This window comes from Eucyclogobius newberryi, unplaced genomic scaffold (assembly GCF_026437365.1).
Source record: "Eucyclogobius newberryi isolate DKJ021-1_F unplaced genomic scaffold, fEucNew1.0.hap1 SCAF_9, whole genome shotgun sequence".
In the NCBI taxonomy this organism is placed as follows: Eukaryota; Metazoa; Chordata; class Actinopteri; order Gobiiformes; family Gobiidae; genus Eucyclogobius; species Eucyclogobius newberryi.
In genome coordinates, this window is record NW_027316532.1 from 20,071,823 (window position 1) to 20,089,137 (window position 17,315).

At 41.5% G+C, this 17,315-nt stretch overlaps 1 protein-coding gene across 1 annotated transcript in view; it reads right to left on the reverse strand.

Annotated features, from left to right (window-relative positions):
- LOC140353468 (complement factor H-like) overlaps positions 1–17,315 on the reverse strand; it is a 32,411-nt gene that overhangs the window by 12,108 nt on the left and 2,988 nt on the right. The window contains exons 5-17 of the mRNA XM_072438043.1: positions 15,592–15,668; positions 15,310–15,492; positions 15,019–15,201; positions 14,754–14,948; positions 14,478–14,675; positions 14,110–14,283; positions 13,844–14,030; positions 13,579–13,670; positions 13,227–13,394; positions 12,792–12,953; positions 11,034–11,231; positions 10,702–10,887; positions 10,595–10,617 (exon numbers count right to left, since the gene is read on the reverse strand). Coding sequence (XP_072294144.1) covers positions 10,595–10,617; positions 10,702–10,887; positions 11,034–11,231; positions 12,792–12,953; positions 13,227–13,394; positions 13,579–13,670; positions 13,844–14,030; positions 14,110–14,283; positions 14,478–14,675; positions 14,754–14,948; positions 15,019–15,201; positions 15,310–15,492; positions 15,592–15,668 — 2,026 coding nt within the window. The remainder of the gene's footprint in view (positions 1–10,594; positions 10,618–10,701; positions 10,888–11,033; positions 11,232–12,791; positions 12,954–13,226; positions 13,395–13,578; positions 13,671–13,843; positions 14,031–14,109; positions 14,284–14,477; positions 14,676–14,753; positions 14,949–15,018; positions 15,202–15,309; positions 15,493–15,591; positions 15,669–17,315) is intronic.

Consider the following 17,315-nt stretch of genomic DNA (forward strand, 5'->3'; position numbering starts at 1 on the left):
ATCAGTATTAGGTTAGGTCAGTATTGCGAGTGTTCAGTACTAACAGTTTTTGTTATAAAGTCTGACAGCAGCAGGAAGGAAAGACCTACGGAACCTTTCCTTCACACATCGAGGGTGGATCAGTCTCTCACTGAAGCTGCTCTCCAGAGCGGAGAGAGTGTCCTGCAGGGGGTGACACTCATGGTCCAGCATAGATGTGAATCTAGCCAGGACCCTTCTGTCCCCCACCTCCTGCACCGAGTCCAGAGCACAGCCCAGGACGGAGCTGGACTTCTTGATGACTCTGTCCAGCCTCTTCCTCTCCCTCTCTGTGATGCTGCTGCTCCAGCAGGCCACACCATACAGGAGGGCCGATGCCACCACAGAGTCGTAGAAGGTCTCCAGGAGTGGCCCTGTCACTCCAAAAGACCTGAGTCTCCTCAGGAGGTAGAGCCGACTCTGGCTCTTCCTGTACAGTGCGTCTGTGTTATGAGTCCAGTCCAGTTTGTGGTTCAGATGAACACCCAGGTACTTGTATGAGTCCACTCTCTCAATGTCCCGTCCCTGGATGATCACTGGTGAGGGGGCAGTGGGGTGGCGTCTGCGGAAGTCCACCACCATCTCCTTGGTCTTCCCCGCGTTGATGAGGAGGTGGTTCCGCTGACACCAGTCCACAAAGTCCTGCGCCAGTCCTCTGTACTCCGCGTCATCGTCGTCCGTGATGAGTCCGATGATGGCAGAGTCGTCAGAGAACTTCTGCAGGACACAGCTGTCCGTGTCATGTCTGAAGTCTGCAGTGTAAAGGGTGAAGAGAAAGGGCGCGAGGACAGTGCCCTGGGGCGCCCCCACACTGCAGGTCCGAGTGTCAGACACACAGTTCCGGGCTCTCACAAACTGGGGTCGGTCTGTGAGGTAGTCCAGGATCCACTCTGCCAGGTCATACTCCACACCAGCCGTCTCCAGCTTGTCCCTCAGGAGCAGCGGCTGGATGGTGTTGAAGGCGCTGGAAAGATCGAAATCCTCACAGAGCTGCCAGGCTTTTCCAGGTGAGAGAGAGAGCGGTGCAGCAGGGAGATGACGGCGTCCTCCACTCCGATGCCAGACCGATATGCAAACTGCAGCGGGTCCATGGCTGAGCTCACGGTGGAGCGGAGGTGGTCCAGGACTAGCCGCTCCAGTGTCTTCATCAGGTGGGACGTGAGAGCCACTGGCCTGAAGCTGTTGAGGTCTTTGGGGCGCGGTGTCTTAGGCACAGGTACCAGACAGGAGGTCTTCCAGACCTGTGGTACCACCCTCAGCTTCAGGCTCATGTTGAAGACATGCTCCATAACTCCACACAGTTCATCTGCGCAGGACTTAAGGAGCCTGGGGCTGATGCCATCAGGTCCTGCTGCCTTCCTCACTTTAATCCTCTTCAGCTCACTCCTCACCTGTGCTGCTGTGACAGTCAGTGGTTGGCAGGGGAACTGTGTGCTGGGGGGATGGGTGAGTCCAGGCGAAGTGGGGAGCTGATGGTCCGGGGCGGAGAAATGAAGATGAACAGATGCAGGGCATTGTCCAGCTGTGGAAGAGGGAGCATGCAGCTGTGCAGGGGGAGGGGCGGGTGACTGATCAAACCTCAAGAAGTGAGCATTTAAATCATTCACCCACAGTAGATCCCCCTCTGTCTTGGCAGGGGGGATTTTGAAGCCCGAGATGGTTTTCAGGCTCCTCCACACTCCCTGAATGTTCTTTTGCTGCAGGTGCTCCTCCATCCTCCTCTTGTAGCCGGCCTCAGCCTGCCTGATCTTCCTCCTCAGCTCCTTTTGCACAGTCCTCAGCTCCTCCTTGTTCCCTGACCTGAAGGCTCTCTTCTTCTCCTTCAGCAGAGCCTTCAGTTCACGGTTAATCCATGGCTTGTTGTTTGGAAAACACCGCACCGTCCGGGAGGGAACAATGTTCTCAAAACAGAAGTTGATGTAGTCCGTGATGCACTCTGTGATGGTGTTGATATCCTCCCCATGTGGGTCATAAAGCTCAGTCCAGACAGTGGTGCTGAAGCAGTCCCTCAGAGCCTCCTCGCTCTCAGCAGACCACATCCTCACCTCACGGGACACCACAGGCTGCCTGCGCACGATGGGTTCATACACAGGCCTCAGATGTACAAGGTTGTGGTCCGAGCTGCCCAGGGGAGGGAGGGGGTAAGAAGAATAAGCCTCCTTGGTGTTGGCAAAAAACAAGTCCAATGTTCTATTCTCTCTGGTGGGGCAGGTAACATACTGGGTGTATGTTGGTAGAACAGAAGAATACATACATACAAACAAACATACATACATACATACAAACATACAAACATACATACATACAAACATACAAACATACATACATACATACATACAAACATACAAACGTACATACATACGTACAAACAAACATACATACATACATACAAACAAACAAAACAAACATACATACATACAAACACACATACATACATACATACATACATACAAACATACAAACATACAAACATACAAACATACATACATACATACATACAAACATACATATATACATACATACATACATACAAACAAACATACATACATACATACAAACATACAAACATACAAACATACATACATACAAACATACAAACATACATACATACATACAAACACACATACATACATACATACAAACATACATAAATACATACAAACACACATACATACATACATACATACACACATACAAACATACACACACACATACATACATATATACATACATACATACATACAAACATACATACACACATACATACAAACATATATACATACATACATACACACATACAAACATACATACATACAAACATACAAACATATATACATACATACATACATACATACACACATACATACAAACATATATACATACATACATACATACAAACATACATACACACATACATACATACATACACACATACAAACATACATACATACAAACACACATACATACATACATACATACACACATACACACATACATACAAACATATATACATACAAACACACATACATACATACATACACACATAAATACAAACACACATACATACATACATACAAACATACATACATACATACACACACACACACACATACATACATACATACATAAGATAAGATAAGATAAGATATTCCTTTATTGTCCCACATGGGGAAATTTCATTGGTGCAACGCAGGTAGATACAGAGGTAGATACAGAAGAACAGATCACCCATAGGAAGTCTGAAAAACACCCCCAGCAGAAGATCTCCTATAAATAAACAAAAACTCCCATAGACAAATAAATAAACAATAAATACATAAATACCATTGCATGTGATCACGACAGTAATTGCACATGAACATACATACATACATACATACACACACACACACACACACACACACATACAAACATACAAACAAACATACATACATACATACACACATACACACATACACACATACATACAAAAATACAAACAAACAAACAAACAGTCTTTCAGATTGAATGTATGTTTTAGCCTCCGTACGTGAGGAACGTGATGAGGAGAGTCCGGCTGCTGCTTCACATCCGCCTGGGTTTAATGTTTATTGCCGGTGATTTAGTTTTTGGCACTGGACGTGGCGGGCGAAGCTCCGGCCTGCAGCCAATGGCACCTCAGCTCCATACTGCGGCTGGACTCTCTTGTGATTGGTTGCTTCCACGTCGTTTTCCTCTTCCTTTACGGTTCTCATCCAAAACATGCCAATTAAAATGCATGGATAAGGTCTTTTGTCCACACAATACATGTTGGAGATGGCGTTTTTAAGTAGAAGTTCAGCGTCATAATTATGTGCAATACTGTCACAATCATGTGCAATACTGTCATAATCATGTGCAATACTGTCATAATCATGTGCAATACTGTCAATCATGTGCAATACTGTCATAATCATATAAAATACTGTCACAATCATGTGCAATACTGTCATAACCATGTGCAATACTGTCATAATCATGTGCAATACTGTCATAATCATGTGCAATACTGTCATAATCATGTGAAATACTGTCATAATCATGTGCAACACTGTCATAATAATGTGCAATACTGTCATAATCATGTGCAATACTGTCAAAATCATATGCAATACTGTCATAATCATGTGCAATACTGTCATAATCATGTGCAATACTGTCATAATCATGTGCAATACTGTCATAATCATATGCAATACTGTCATAATCATGTGCAATACTGTCATAATCATGTGCAATACTGTCATAATCATGTGCAATACTGTCATAGTCATGTGCAATTGTTGTGGAAAAATAGGTCATGACATGGCACCAACATCCCGACTCAAAAGTTTTGGTGACAGAGCATTCTCCCGAACAGCACCCCGACTCTGGAACTCCCTCCCCCAACCTGTCCGCCACTCTCCCTCACTCACAACATTCAAATCCCGCCTAAAAACATACCTCTTCACCCAAGCCTATGACCTCCCCTACCCCTAGCCTCCTCTACCCCACTGCCTACTCTTCTACCCCCTGTTACATCCCCATCTTTTTCTCTCTACTTCTTCTGTCTTGTTCATTTTATCTGTATATTAATGTGTATTGTACGTGTTGTCCCCCCCTGTCTGTAAATACCCCCCCTTTTTTTATTATGTTCAGCGTCTTTGGGTCACTGAAAAGCGCTATATAAATAAAAGTTATTATTATTATTATTATTATCTCTAACCTATCTATGTTGTTTTCCTGTGTACAGATGATATAAGAATATGAGTTAGTGATAAATGTGGTCCGGCGCCTCTGTATCAAGCCATTTGGTGCGTCAGGACTTGATATGTGTGAAAACATCTTCGATGTTTTGATTTATCTCTTTTGGAGCTGATTTCTGTGGGCTTTGTGGGTATGTATGCCACTGCCTTTAAAAGCATGTGTATATTCATTTGTTCTGGGGTAGGGACAGATTCCATTGTTAAGGACAGATTATTTACTGTGCACGAGTAAATAAAGATCCACCTTTGAGAAAGACAGACTCTGTCTGATTCATCCTTTTTTTGGTCATTGTCTGCAGATATTTTGCCGTAACACAATGCTGTCATAATCATGTACAATACTGTGACATAGTGTCAATCATCCTGGTGCAATATTTTCGGTCCATAAAACAGCTGTAAATAAGAGTGTTATTTTTATTAAGAGTATATGAGGTTTTTTAAAAGGTTTTTTAAAATATTTATTTTTATAGTTTTTTTTTTCCAAGTTATCTGTTTTTTATTATTATACTTCTGTACCAACTCAGTGTAGGAACACTGGAATTCCCCCCATTGTGGGACAAATAATGGTAATCTTATACAAAATACAAGTCAGGAATAAGGCCTTTAACTAATAATTATAAAACCAAAACAGCCTGGCTGGTCGTATGTATCCATGTCATGTCGGTGACACAAAGGCGCTGGTCCAGCTGGCAGCCTGGTGCAACGCTCCGCTCTTTTTTCACACTTTTTCACCCTTATTGTGCTTTATCTTTTCTACTTGAGTTGTACGATCGGGACACGCGCTGGAATTGCTTTAATTCAACTTGTTTCGACTTTGTTCGGCTGGATTATTGAGTGTTTTTCGTCGTGTCGTCGTGATGTGCGCTAGCTCCGAGCTAGCCCCAAGCCCCCAGAAGCCAAGATGGCCGCCATTGAAACCTATGGAGTTGCTCATTGGCGCGTGGTTCCAAAAAAGTTTTTTAGTTCCGCATTACTTCCTGTATACTGGTATATCTCCTCCCACTTTTGTGACGTCATCGCCGTGAGGCTTTGGCGTCGGGAGCGCGCACGTCACAGCAGCGTGAAAGACTCAGAAGAGTCAACACGGACTTTTGGAATAATTCGGCTTGAAATAGTCTGTTTACGTAACGTATAATGATGGATTGTTATATTCATCTATAAATATACATGTATCATGTTGTAAAGCTCTGATATTTAAGAGAATTATAAAGAAGTGTTAAGATAAAAAGTCTGGTTTAATGACAATAAATTACATTTAGAGGTGGAATAACGTCCTCATCATTTTCTGTAGTTTTTGGTTTGGGTATTTATTTTGTTATTAACTTTTCAGTTATTTATTTACATAATATAATTTGGCCAATATGCATTTTTTTTAATCAGATGAGAAGAAATATAAAATATAATCATCGATTCTGTTACATAATTGAGTTAAGCAGTATTTAATTATATTCAGTTTCCTTTTGTGTCGTTTTTTTATCATGTCAATCTTTAATAAATACAAAACACATTTGTTTATTAATGTATTTAATAAGAATAATGAACATGAATGAACTTGTTCAATAAATGCAAATCTGATTATAACTACAAATGATAAATTGATTTTAGCCAGTTTTAGTTGAGTTTTAAAGCTACAATGAGTTTTAAAGCTACAATGTGGGAGTCCCTTGTGTACTGTTCATTATTATTATCATCATTAATAGAATCAGAAAATGTATTGCCATTGTCAAAGAAAATAATTCACAAACAGTGGAACTTGCTTTGGTGATTCAGTGCAACATAAAAATATTAACAATGATAAAACAACCTGTATAAGTCAAATAGAACATACTGAATAAGGTAATATATTCCTTTATTGTCCACACATGGGGAAATTTTGTTGTTGCAACACAGTAGATACAGAGGAAAAGGACAGATTAAAAAAACACTCTTAATAGATCGATCTTAATAGAAGAACTCTTATAAACAAAAACTCCTATAGACAGAACCTCTCATACCTTAATAAGGAATGGAGGAGGAAAATAAAGATAAAATCAAAACAGCGTAAGACAAAATAATACTAATAATAATGGTAAAATAAACACTCTTTTTACATCAGTTATATGCACATGAATGTGACATTATTGTGTTAAATACTGAATATCTCAGTATTTAACAAGACTTTGTTTCCATGGCTACGCAGTCTTCTGTACTTCAGTAACTCCTCCGTTCAGCTCCATCGTTTGACTGAGAGACAAACAGAACATGTATATTGTATTGTATAAATTATAAAAGTCATATGACATACACTTCATATGTTTGTCCTGAAGCTGCTTTACAGACACATGTGACACAGCAGTGGCTCTTTTGAAGAACAATTATCATTTAGTTTTTTTGGTCATAACAAAACAGACATTTTATACATTCAAAGTACTGATTCTACACTGTTTACTTTTAGTCGAGGCAGAAGTTATTATTAAAATACCTTTTGCTTTGGAGTTGTCAGGAGTTTACTTGAGATGACTCTGTGTCTGTAGTGATTAGGTCTGCAGTGACCTGTAGTGACCTGTAGTGACCTGTAGTGACCTGTAGTGACCTGCAGTGACCTGTAGTGACCTGTAGTGACCTGCAGTGACCTGTAGTGACCTGTAGTGACCTGTAGTGACCTGTAGAGCTCTGGTCAGCACAGACTAAACTCACTGGTCAGCACTCTGAAGATGAGAAAGATACTCATTAGAACATTGATATATTCTGCACATTTAACAGAGAAAAGCTGGAATATGTTATTGACAGATTTATATTTCGCTCTGTAACACAAAAGTTCCTCTTTTCACATTAATTTTTAAAGCTTGAACCAAAAGTCATTTATTTATGCATAAGTTTAAACCTTAGAAGTTAGAACATAACTGACATGTTTGCTAAATCTCTACATATTCCATGGAAGTAAATCCATGACATTCCTATAGAAAACAAGGTGTGCTTTGCTGTTTAAACACAGCACACGTCATTATGAAATATGTAATAAAACCTCAAATGTGGTCTCAGCCCCTGTAAGTACAGCGCTGTCACTTTTAAACACCTTTACATTTACATATGTGAGATATGACCCATTTCAGCAGGTTATATTTGAATTATTGGTTGTTTTTTATAGCACATAATACAAACATCACTTTATTTCCCTTCTTTCTCTAATTTTCCTTGATCTGTGCATAACCTCTTGTCTCTTAGAACATTTAGTAAGAGAAATAATTAGTTATTTATTTGCAGAAGCACGAGCCATCGTGACGTGTTGTTGCATCTTTGTGTAGCTGATAATATAATACATCCATGGCTAGCCCCCCCGGCCCAGCCGCACCCCCCGGCCACCGCCGCCGTACGGAACGGCGCCAGTGCGCGTTTATACAAAGGAGGAACTCATGAAACTGAGATCGTCACGTTATACCGGCGGACATCCTAATTTTTCCCCTCCATCCCTTGTTGGGAAATGGGAGGTTTTGTCTATAGGAGTTTTTGTTTATAAGAGATCTTCTACTTAGAGTGTTTTTTAAACTTCCTATATTCTGTTATCCGTCCTTTTCCTCTGTATCTACCTGCGTTGTATCAATGAAATTTCCCCATGTGTGCACAATAAAGGATTATCTTATCTTATCTTATGTGTCCAAATGTGACGTTGCATTGGTAGTAACTGCATTAAAAAACAATGTAAAAAAACAATGTAAAACATGAGTGAAATGTGGACTGTCCTTGCGAAGTCCATAGTTCTTATCACTCATCAAAACAGCCAATACATAAAGTAAATAAAATGATTGATTTTGTGGTTGGCACAGAATTCTGGGTTTGCTTTTCCTGTAAGTGACAAACCCACAAGCTGCGCAGAACCAGAGTGATAATGGAACATTTCATGCATTTTGATGTCAGACATTATTTTCTGTGATGAAATACCACTCAAATACACCCATTTTCTTAGCTGTAAGCTAAGAAAATATATACACATATATATATTTATATACAAGCTCCCAGGCCTCTGGTAGGAGGACCCAAGCTTCAAAGGTCAATATGAAGAGGCGGAGCTTATCAGTTCTGCAGTTTTGAACAGGAAGTCCATGGACCCGTTTCTATTATGAACTATGTACGACAAAATGTAAAATGTTCATCTTATAATCAGTAATGATCATCATTATCATCAGGCGTCTTCCTGGATGTTTGCCGCTTCTTCCTTTTATGGTCTATACGGATCTCTGAGACAATGAAGTGACAAAAAGAATAAAAAGAAAGACCAAAACTCATCATAATACTTTATCTTCAATAAGCATGAGGCATTACAGAACAAACCAGTGGTAATCAAGTGTCCATTAAGGGATTTTTAAAAAAAAGTTTTCTTTAGCTTGACAATTTTGGCTTCAGTTAGTTGGTAGAGACTGTAAATTTCAGCTAATTTTACATTCTGAATTGAGACTATTGAATTTGAAAATCTACTCATTGAATATTCAAAAAGGTGATACCGTATTTTCCGAACTATAAATCGCCAAAAAATGCAAAATAGAGAAGAAAAAACATATAAGTCGCTCTGGAGTATAAGTCTCATTTTGGGGCAAATTTATTTAATAAAATCCAAGACCAAGAACAGACATTTGATCTTGAAATGTAGTTTAAAATAATAACAGATGAGAGAACATGGTGAATAGGTGTACGTATGCTAACGCTAACACCTTCAGCTACATGAGGCACAGACAGAACTGTGGTAAGTGTCTGGTATGTTAACGTAACATATTAACAGTTATTCAGAAAACTATAGCATAAAGAACATGCTAACAAGTTTACCAAAGCATCAGTTTTACCCCAAATCACTAAATCCACTGAATTCTTCTTCCTCTGTGTCACTTCTAAACAACTCCACAAACTCTGGAGGTAGAGGAAGTGCAGATTCTTCTTCTGTGTCGCTTAGAGCCTAGAGCGCCCTCTTGTGGATGTCATGTGAAAATAATGAATAATATCACATAAGTGGAGTATGAGTTGCACCAGGCCAAACTATGTAAAAAGCGACTTACTGTCCGGAAAATATGGTATTTTCATTTAGGATTTTTAAACAACAAAGCATATATTTACAACTGAAATTCAAAATAGAAAAAAAGTTGAATGTTCAGAAGGAAATTCAAACTCTGATGCACATATTCCATAAATCTTAGTCTTTAATCTCTTGAGCCTTTAAAGACAGATTTGTTGTATTAATATTGATACTTATTTTTAGTTTCTTATGTCGGATAACTCCCCAGCTGACTTGGGGGAAGTACCAGTGAGATTAGATTTACAATTTGTGTTTTAACAAAAGGATTCTGTTCAAAGTCCACATTTTCAAAAAAGGCAGAAATAGGACTATGAACCGACAAACTAATAAAACATAAAAAATATAAAACATGCATTTCAGAGCGTGTTTCTGCAGGTCTAAACTACAGCGCGAGCAGCTTTGACGCAGAATTAGAATATAAGGGTTTTTCTTAATTTGTGTCTTAAAAAACTGCAACTTTTGCCATTTGCGTCAATTCAAATGTCAAATTTTAATCAGTTGTGATTAATCTTGCAGGGGAACATTCTGACACAGTAAATCAAAGACATAAAGTCACGTTCCTTGTGTGTAATAAAAATTATCTCTGCATTTTCTATGGAATTTTGTGCATTGATGACAAAGAAAGAAGGATTCCTTTTTCAAACCCAGCGCTTTATTGTCAGGTTTATCACTTTACTGGTGTAAAACAACAAACGTATTAATAACCAGTATGAACACGAACGCCCGTCACATCCACAACAACAGGGCCCGTTCAGTTTCCATCCTGTTTCGCACGGAACTCCATTTCACTTGTAGCTGGAAGATCAATTAAAATCATGTCATTAGTTATGTAAAAACAAACTGCTACACAATGGACTCAGATGCTTTGCAGATACAAACCAGTGCATGTGATGCTCTTCTGTTCCCAGGTTCCACTGTTGCATTGAACTGTGGCATCTTCACTTATGGTGTAATTGTTCTTACACTCGTAGGTGAGTACAGTGCCCGACAGGTACTTTTTCTTAAATGGAGCCAAAATGAGTGCATTCGGTACTTTAGGGGGCGGGTCGCATGTCTTTTCAATTGCTAGATCAAAGTAGAAAAGGAGATTAAGAAACACTGGTGACTCTTTTAGGACGTTTCCTCGTGGATTATTGTGTGAATTTGAGACAGTATTTAATTTAACAAATGTAATCTGTATTTCACTTTACAAACATTTTTTTCAGACTTACGTGTGCAAATCTGTTTTAAATCTCCCTGAGTTGAACTCCATGCTCCGTTTGTGCAGGTCACCATTGTTAGATGCACGTTGAGATTGTGGTATCCCGTCTCACAATGAATTGGGATATTGAATCCTTCACTGAATCTCCGTTCTGAGTAGGTTACATTCAAATGTGGGATGGCAGGGACTGGCCCACAGTCAGTGTTGGCTGCAGGGCAAAATGAAGCAAAATAACACAGAAAAATCAGTGTAATCCCTTTTCCATTGTAGAAAAAGATTCAGTTTAATCATTTGGACATTGTTTTAGAAAAACAAGAGGTTTTGTCTCTCATCCAAGAGACAGTTGCTAGGCAATGTTGTTATTTGGGCTTTAGAAAATGAAGTAAATTAAAATAAGAAGTATACACCTGTTTTTCACTGTTTGGAAGACTACATGGGACAGTCGAGTGGAGCCCGTGCTGCCTGGTGCTGGAGTGGTTTGTTGTGAGTTTGAATCCTGACAGTTTACTGCATGTCCATCCTCACCTCCTCCATCACCTACTCAATCACCTCCTCCATCACCTCCTCCATCACCTCCTCCATCACCTCCTCCATCACCTACTCAATCACCTCCTCCATCACCTACTCAATCACCTCCTCCATCACCTCCTCCATCACCTCCTCCATCACCTCCTCCATCACCTACTCAATCACCTCCTCCATCACCTCCTCCATCACCGTGTGGTACGTTGGAGCCACAGCCAGGGACAAACAAAGACTACAGCGCCCTCTGCTGAGAAGGTGATCGGCTGCAGACTTCCATCTCTGCAGGACCTGTACGTCTCCAGGGCTCTGGGACCCAGAGCCACTCCCCTCAAGCAGGAGGCCACTCCCCTCAAGCAGGAGGCCACTCCCCTCAGGCAGGAGACCATTCCCCTCAGGAAGGAGACCACTCCCCTCAGGCAGGAGGCCACTGGGGAGGAGGCTATGGTCCATCCGGACCAGAACCTCAAGAACAATTTTTTTCCCACTGCCGTTGGACTCAAGAGCATTTTATTTATTATAATGGAATCAATTACTCACAGCACTGTTCACTTTCTGCACTACATCTGTACATTTCACTGTACATTTTGTGCACATTGTAAGCCTAATTTTATGTGTTAGATGTGTTTTTATTATTGTTCATCGTTGTATGTTGCACTGAATCACCAAAACAAGTCATAAACCTTTTTCTGATTTTGATTCTGAAAAAAGGAAAAAAAGGTGGGCCCAGGAACACAGACCCCTGTCCACGCCTCTGAATACATAAATACAACCTTTGGACTGACTAAGGACTTTAAAGGAAAGACTGGGATCTTACTGTTTGAAAAATAGAAAAGAGGGATTACAATCACAAGTGAACCTGCAGAAGAGACACATCCACGTGCTTCTCTTTCTCAGTTTATTGAACAGGCCGTGGCTCATGTTCAGCTCCATCTCAGACTCGCTGAGCTCCAGAGTGTTTTAAACCAGCACTGACTCGTGACGAGTGCTGGGCTTTAGGTGGAGACCATTCAGACCAGAGAGAGGACAAAGCACAGGTTTCAACACACCGGGTTTAGTCATGTAGGAACTAACACTAACACCAGGTCATCTTTCTGGAATAAAAACTGTGCATTTGGTTCCTTGCTGCCTGATCAGCCCGCACACTCGTTCATGTAGGCCAAATCACAAATGTATGGAATGTTTTATCAGAATCCGACAGTAAACATTCATTTCATTTTAAAGTGAAAAGAAAAAAAAGCATTACCAACACACTCCTGGGTCTTCCATTTGCCCCCCACACACGGAGCGTCGCCCCACCAGCGATTACTGAGCAGTTTGAATCCGGGAGAGCACGCGTAGTACAGCGTGTTGTTGGACTCGTGTGTGAATCCGTTGGCGATCTCGGCGTTCCAGCACTCGCCTTGTTCTGAACACGCACAATGTCAAATGTAACAGCAGAATATCAGAGACAAAACACAAGGCCTCGAAGTTCAGATCGTGCAATACGTTTACTCTGATGAAACTGAATATTTATATGTGCAGGAATCACTTTGATGCCTCAAATTAAGGAGGAGCTAACTACACCGCATTTAGCTCCTCCCCTCGGCCGTGACTCACCAGGACTTTTTCAGATGAACTTGAACCAGATGCTTGGACAAAACTTTTGACAGACTTGAATATTCTTTTGGAGTTCACATACCTCGACACCGATGTGTTGACTTCCACTCTCCGGACTGACAGCTCACGCTAAAATCTTCTTTTGCTCCAGTGGTGCATCTGAGGCTCACGCTGTGACCGTGTGGGTACGGTGGACGTTCGGGAGTAACCATTTCTGCATTTCTGACGATTGGTTTTGTTGTACACGGGTCTGCACCGACACAAAGTCACACATTTAAACGCTCTGTAAAAGGGGAGGTCCCGTGTGAAGTTTTAGAGTTGATGCCGATCGTCGTTATTTGGCCGACCGATATTCGCCGCAAACAATATTTAGAATCAGCAAGGCCAAATAAAGATCACAATTAACTTTAAAAAACAACAACTAAATAACAAACTTGATGCATTTATCTGGGCAATGTAATGTTGCATGATTGTGAAACCGTACAGACATATTTCAAAGTCATTTCTCTTCATATCTATAATTTCTCTGCCCTGAGGACAAACTGGAGATGACTCTTTACGGTATGTATTTTATATTTTTCCCCCAATATGAGGTAAATGTGTTCAAATCAAGTATTACTATGAAAACGGGGAGTTAAATGATCCAATAAGAAAGCAGAACTTGCTCCTCAGAGAAGTTACATAATACGTCTTTAATGCATTGTAGATGTTTTACCGTCACATGACTTTTCTTTCTTCCATAGTCCAGACTGACAGGTCACTGCAAAGGTGTCCGTTTTCCCATAACATCTGAACGTCAAACTTTCACCATGATCATATTCAGTCCTCTGAGTCTGGGTGAGTATCTCTCCATTTATGATGCTTGGTTTTGTTGCACACGGTTTCTCTACGGAAACACATTTAAGTTACATGAAAGCTCGTAGTCGTGGTTACTGTGGTGACTCTTTTCCATCCATGAAACTAACCTTTACAACTCAGAACTTGGCCTCTCCATTCTCCATAGTAACAGTCACGGTAAAAGGAGACTGTAGGTTTGTCATAGGTGCATTCAAACGTAACTCTGTCATTGTTGATGTATTTGTCTGATTGAGAATCTCTAATCTCTGCATTTTTGTAAGAAGGTTTTGTGCATCCTTTTTCTGGAAAACATGTGCGTTCATCAACATTCCAGAATAAAACAACATCAGTTAAGTTAAAAACCAACTTGAACCTTTATTTAACTTGTGACTGTGAACAAACATTTTATGTTTTTATAGATATATTGTGATATATAGAAGTATCTATACCTCTGTAAATGAGGCTATAGCGATGAATGACACAAAAGTCCACAGACCTTCACAAAGAGGCGTCGGCTCCCAGCCTCGTCTGGTGCATGTGGCTCTTTCACTTGTCTTCTTATATTGTTGATCACATTCATACCTTAATGTTTCTTTAAGGACAGCGTGCTGCCTCTCTCTTCTCCTATAGCCAGAGCCGTCATACGTTCTATCCCACCAGTTAACATGGTCAGCAGTTTTCTGACATATGACCTCTAAGTAAATAAAAGTAAAACACAATGACATTAAAGAATGAAGAATAAATTTGTGTATAAGTGTCTCATGTTTCATACTTCTGCACTCTGGCTCAAAGTCCCATAGTCCTGTCTCTTGACATATGAGGTCAGCTGTCTGGAGCTCGGTGTTCTTCACCCACTCATCGGGTCCACATGTGACCCTCGCACTTTGTCCAGGGGTGAACTTCATTTGGTTCTGAGGCTCGTATGTGGTGCCCATGGGTGGGTTAAGACTGAGTCTACATGTTATAGCTAAATAAATCAGAAATATGTTATTACTGACATTTGATTGAACAGATTGTGTCTGGAGCTGTTGACTCACGTTCACACTGAGGCATGGGGGTCCACTGAGCCGTCTGGCCCTGTTTCCTGCAAACTGAGGGTCTCCCATCCACCTTTATGTAGCGCTCATCACATGAGTATCTCAAGACATCATTTTCTCTATAAACTGTTTTCTCATGTTCCAGTTGAAAGTTGTCTAACTGAGGCTTTGGACAAGATATTTCTGTGAAACAAGGTATTTCATAAAAGGAAGATGCTTACAAAGAGCATTCTTTCTATGCACCAATAATATTTTGTATAATGAATGATTTCTGGATGATAAATACATCACCTCGACACGATGGCATCTCGTTGCTCCATTGTCCATTTTCGTCACAAAAGATCCGTGGCGCGCCGTCGAGCTGGTCGCCTCGATTTCTGCAGCTGAACTGAAGCACACTGCCAGACGTCGGTTGGTCTATGTCCCCATAGACCTGGAGTTTACTATTTAATGTCAAAGCCGGGCACAAAATAGCTAAAGAGGGGAAAAAATACCATTGTTACTGGCAAAAACATTTAAATATGCCTTTTCTACAAAAAAATAAATATTTTTCCTGGAGAGTTTTTCTCTTACGTTCACACACTGGAAGATGGCCGTCCCAGCCATTCTGAAGACAGTTACGGCTGTTTGAACGACTGGTCATCTGGTAGCTGCAAAAGACAAGCACACATTTTAAGCAATTTGTAGAGCACAATTCGTCCACAAGGTGCTTCACACACGGAAAAAAAATCATTAAGATGCAAAGAAAATCCTTTCAGTCACATGCACGGCACAATTTTTATCTTAGATTTGATCATTTTCAGAGAAGAACCTGTCTCACTTCTTCAGGAAGAATGTTCCAGATTTTAGCTGCATAAAACTGAAACAGATTCCCCATGTTTAGTCCTGACTCTGGCACCAGCAGGAGGCCGGTCCATGTTTAGTCTTGACTCTGGCACCAGCAGGAGGCCGGTCCATGTTTAGTCTTGACTCTGGTACCAGCAGGAGGCCGGTCCATGTTTAGTCCTGACTCTAGCACCAGCAGGAGGCCGGTCCATGTTTAGTCCTGACTCTGGCACCAGCAGGAGGCCGGTCCATGTTTAGTCCTGACTCTGGCACCAGCAGGAGGCCGGTCCATGTTTAGTCCTGACTCTGGCACCAGCAGGAGGCCGGTCCATGTTTAGTCCTGACTCTGGCACCAGCAGGAGGCCGGTCCATGTTTAGTCCTGACTCTGGCACCAGCAGGAGGCCGGTCCATGTTTAGTCCTGACTCTGGCACCAGCAGGAGGCCGGTCCATGTTTAGTCCTGACTCTGGCACCAGCAGGAGGCCGGCCCATGTTTAGTCCTGACTCTGGCACCAGCAGGAGGCTGGCCCATGTTTAGTCCTGACTCTGGCACCAGCAGGAGGCCGGTCCATGTTTAGTCCTGACTCTGGCACCAGCAGGAGGCCGGTCCCTGAGGTCCTCAGCGTCTGAGATGGTTCATATGGCACTAACATGTCCGAGATGTACTTTGGTGCTAGGCCATGGAGCAGAGCTGCTTTAAAGTCTATTCTCTGAACCACAGGAGCCAGTGCAGAGACCTGAGAACAGGACTAATGTGATGGTACTTCCTGGTTCTAGTACTTCCTGGTTCTAGTACTTCCTGGTTCTAGTACTTCCTGGTTCTAGTACTTTCTGGTTCCAGTCAGGACCCGAGCAGCAGGGTTCTGGATGTACTGCAGCTGTTTTACAGCTCGTTTGGAGAGGCCAGTGAGCGGCCGTTACAGTAGTCTAATCTACTGGAGACAAACACATGGATAAGTCTCTCTAAATCTGGTTTAGACACTACATTTTTGATTTTGGAAATGTTTTTAGATGGCAAAAAGCTGCTGATGTTATTGATTTGACGTGGCTATTAAAGTTCAAGTCTGAGTCCATTATTACCCCCAGATTTCTAATTTGGTTTGTAGGTTTTAGAGCGAGACTCTGGAGGTGACGCTAACACTTTCTCTTTGTTTCTGTGGGACAAAGACGATGATTTCAGTCTTGTCTGAGTTCAGCTGGAGAAAGTTGTTTTGCATCCACACACTGATCTGTTGGATGCAGTGACAGAGTGAATCCACTGGTGAAACAGTGAAACATAGATCTGACTCCTCTGCATCATTGTAATAGGACACATTTTCACTGCGTATCAACTGACCTAACGGCAGCATGTAGAGGTTGAACAGAAGGGGCCCCAGGACTGACCCTTGGGGCACCCCACAGGTCAGGAACATGTGGTCTGAGAAGTACTTCCTGTCTTCCAGATAGGACCTTAATCAGTTTAGGGCAGTGCC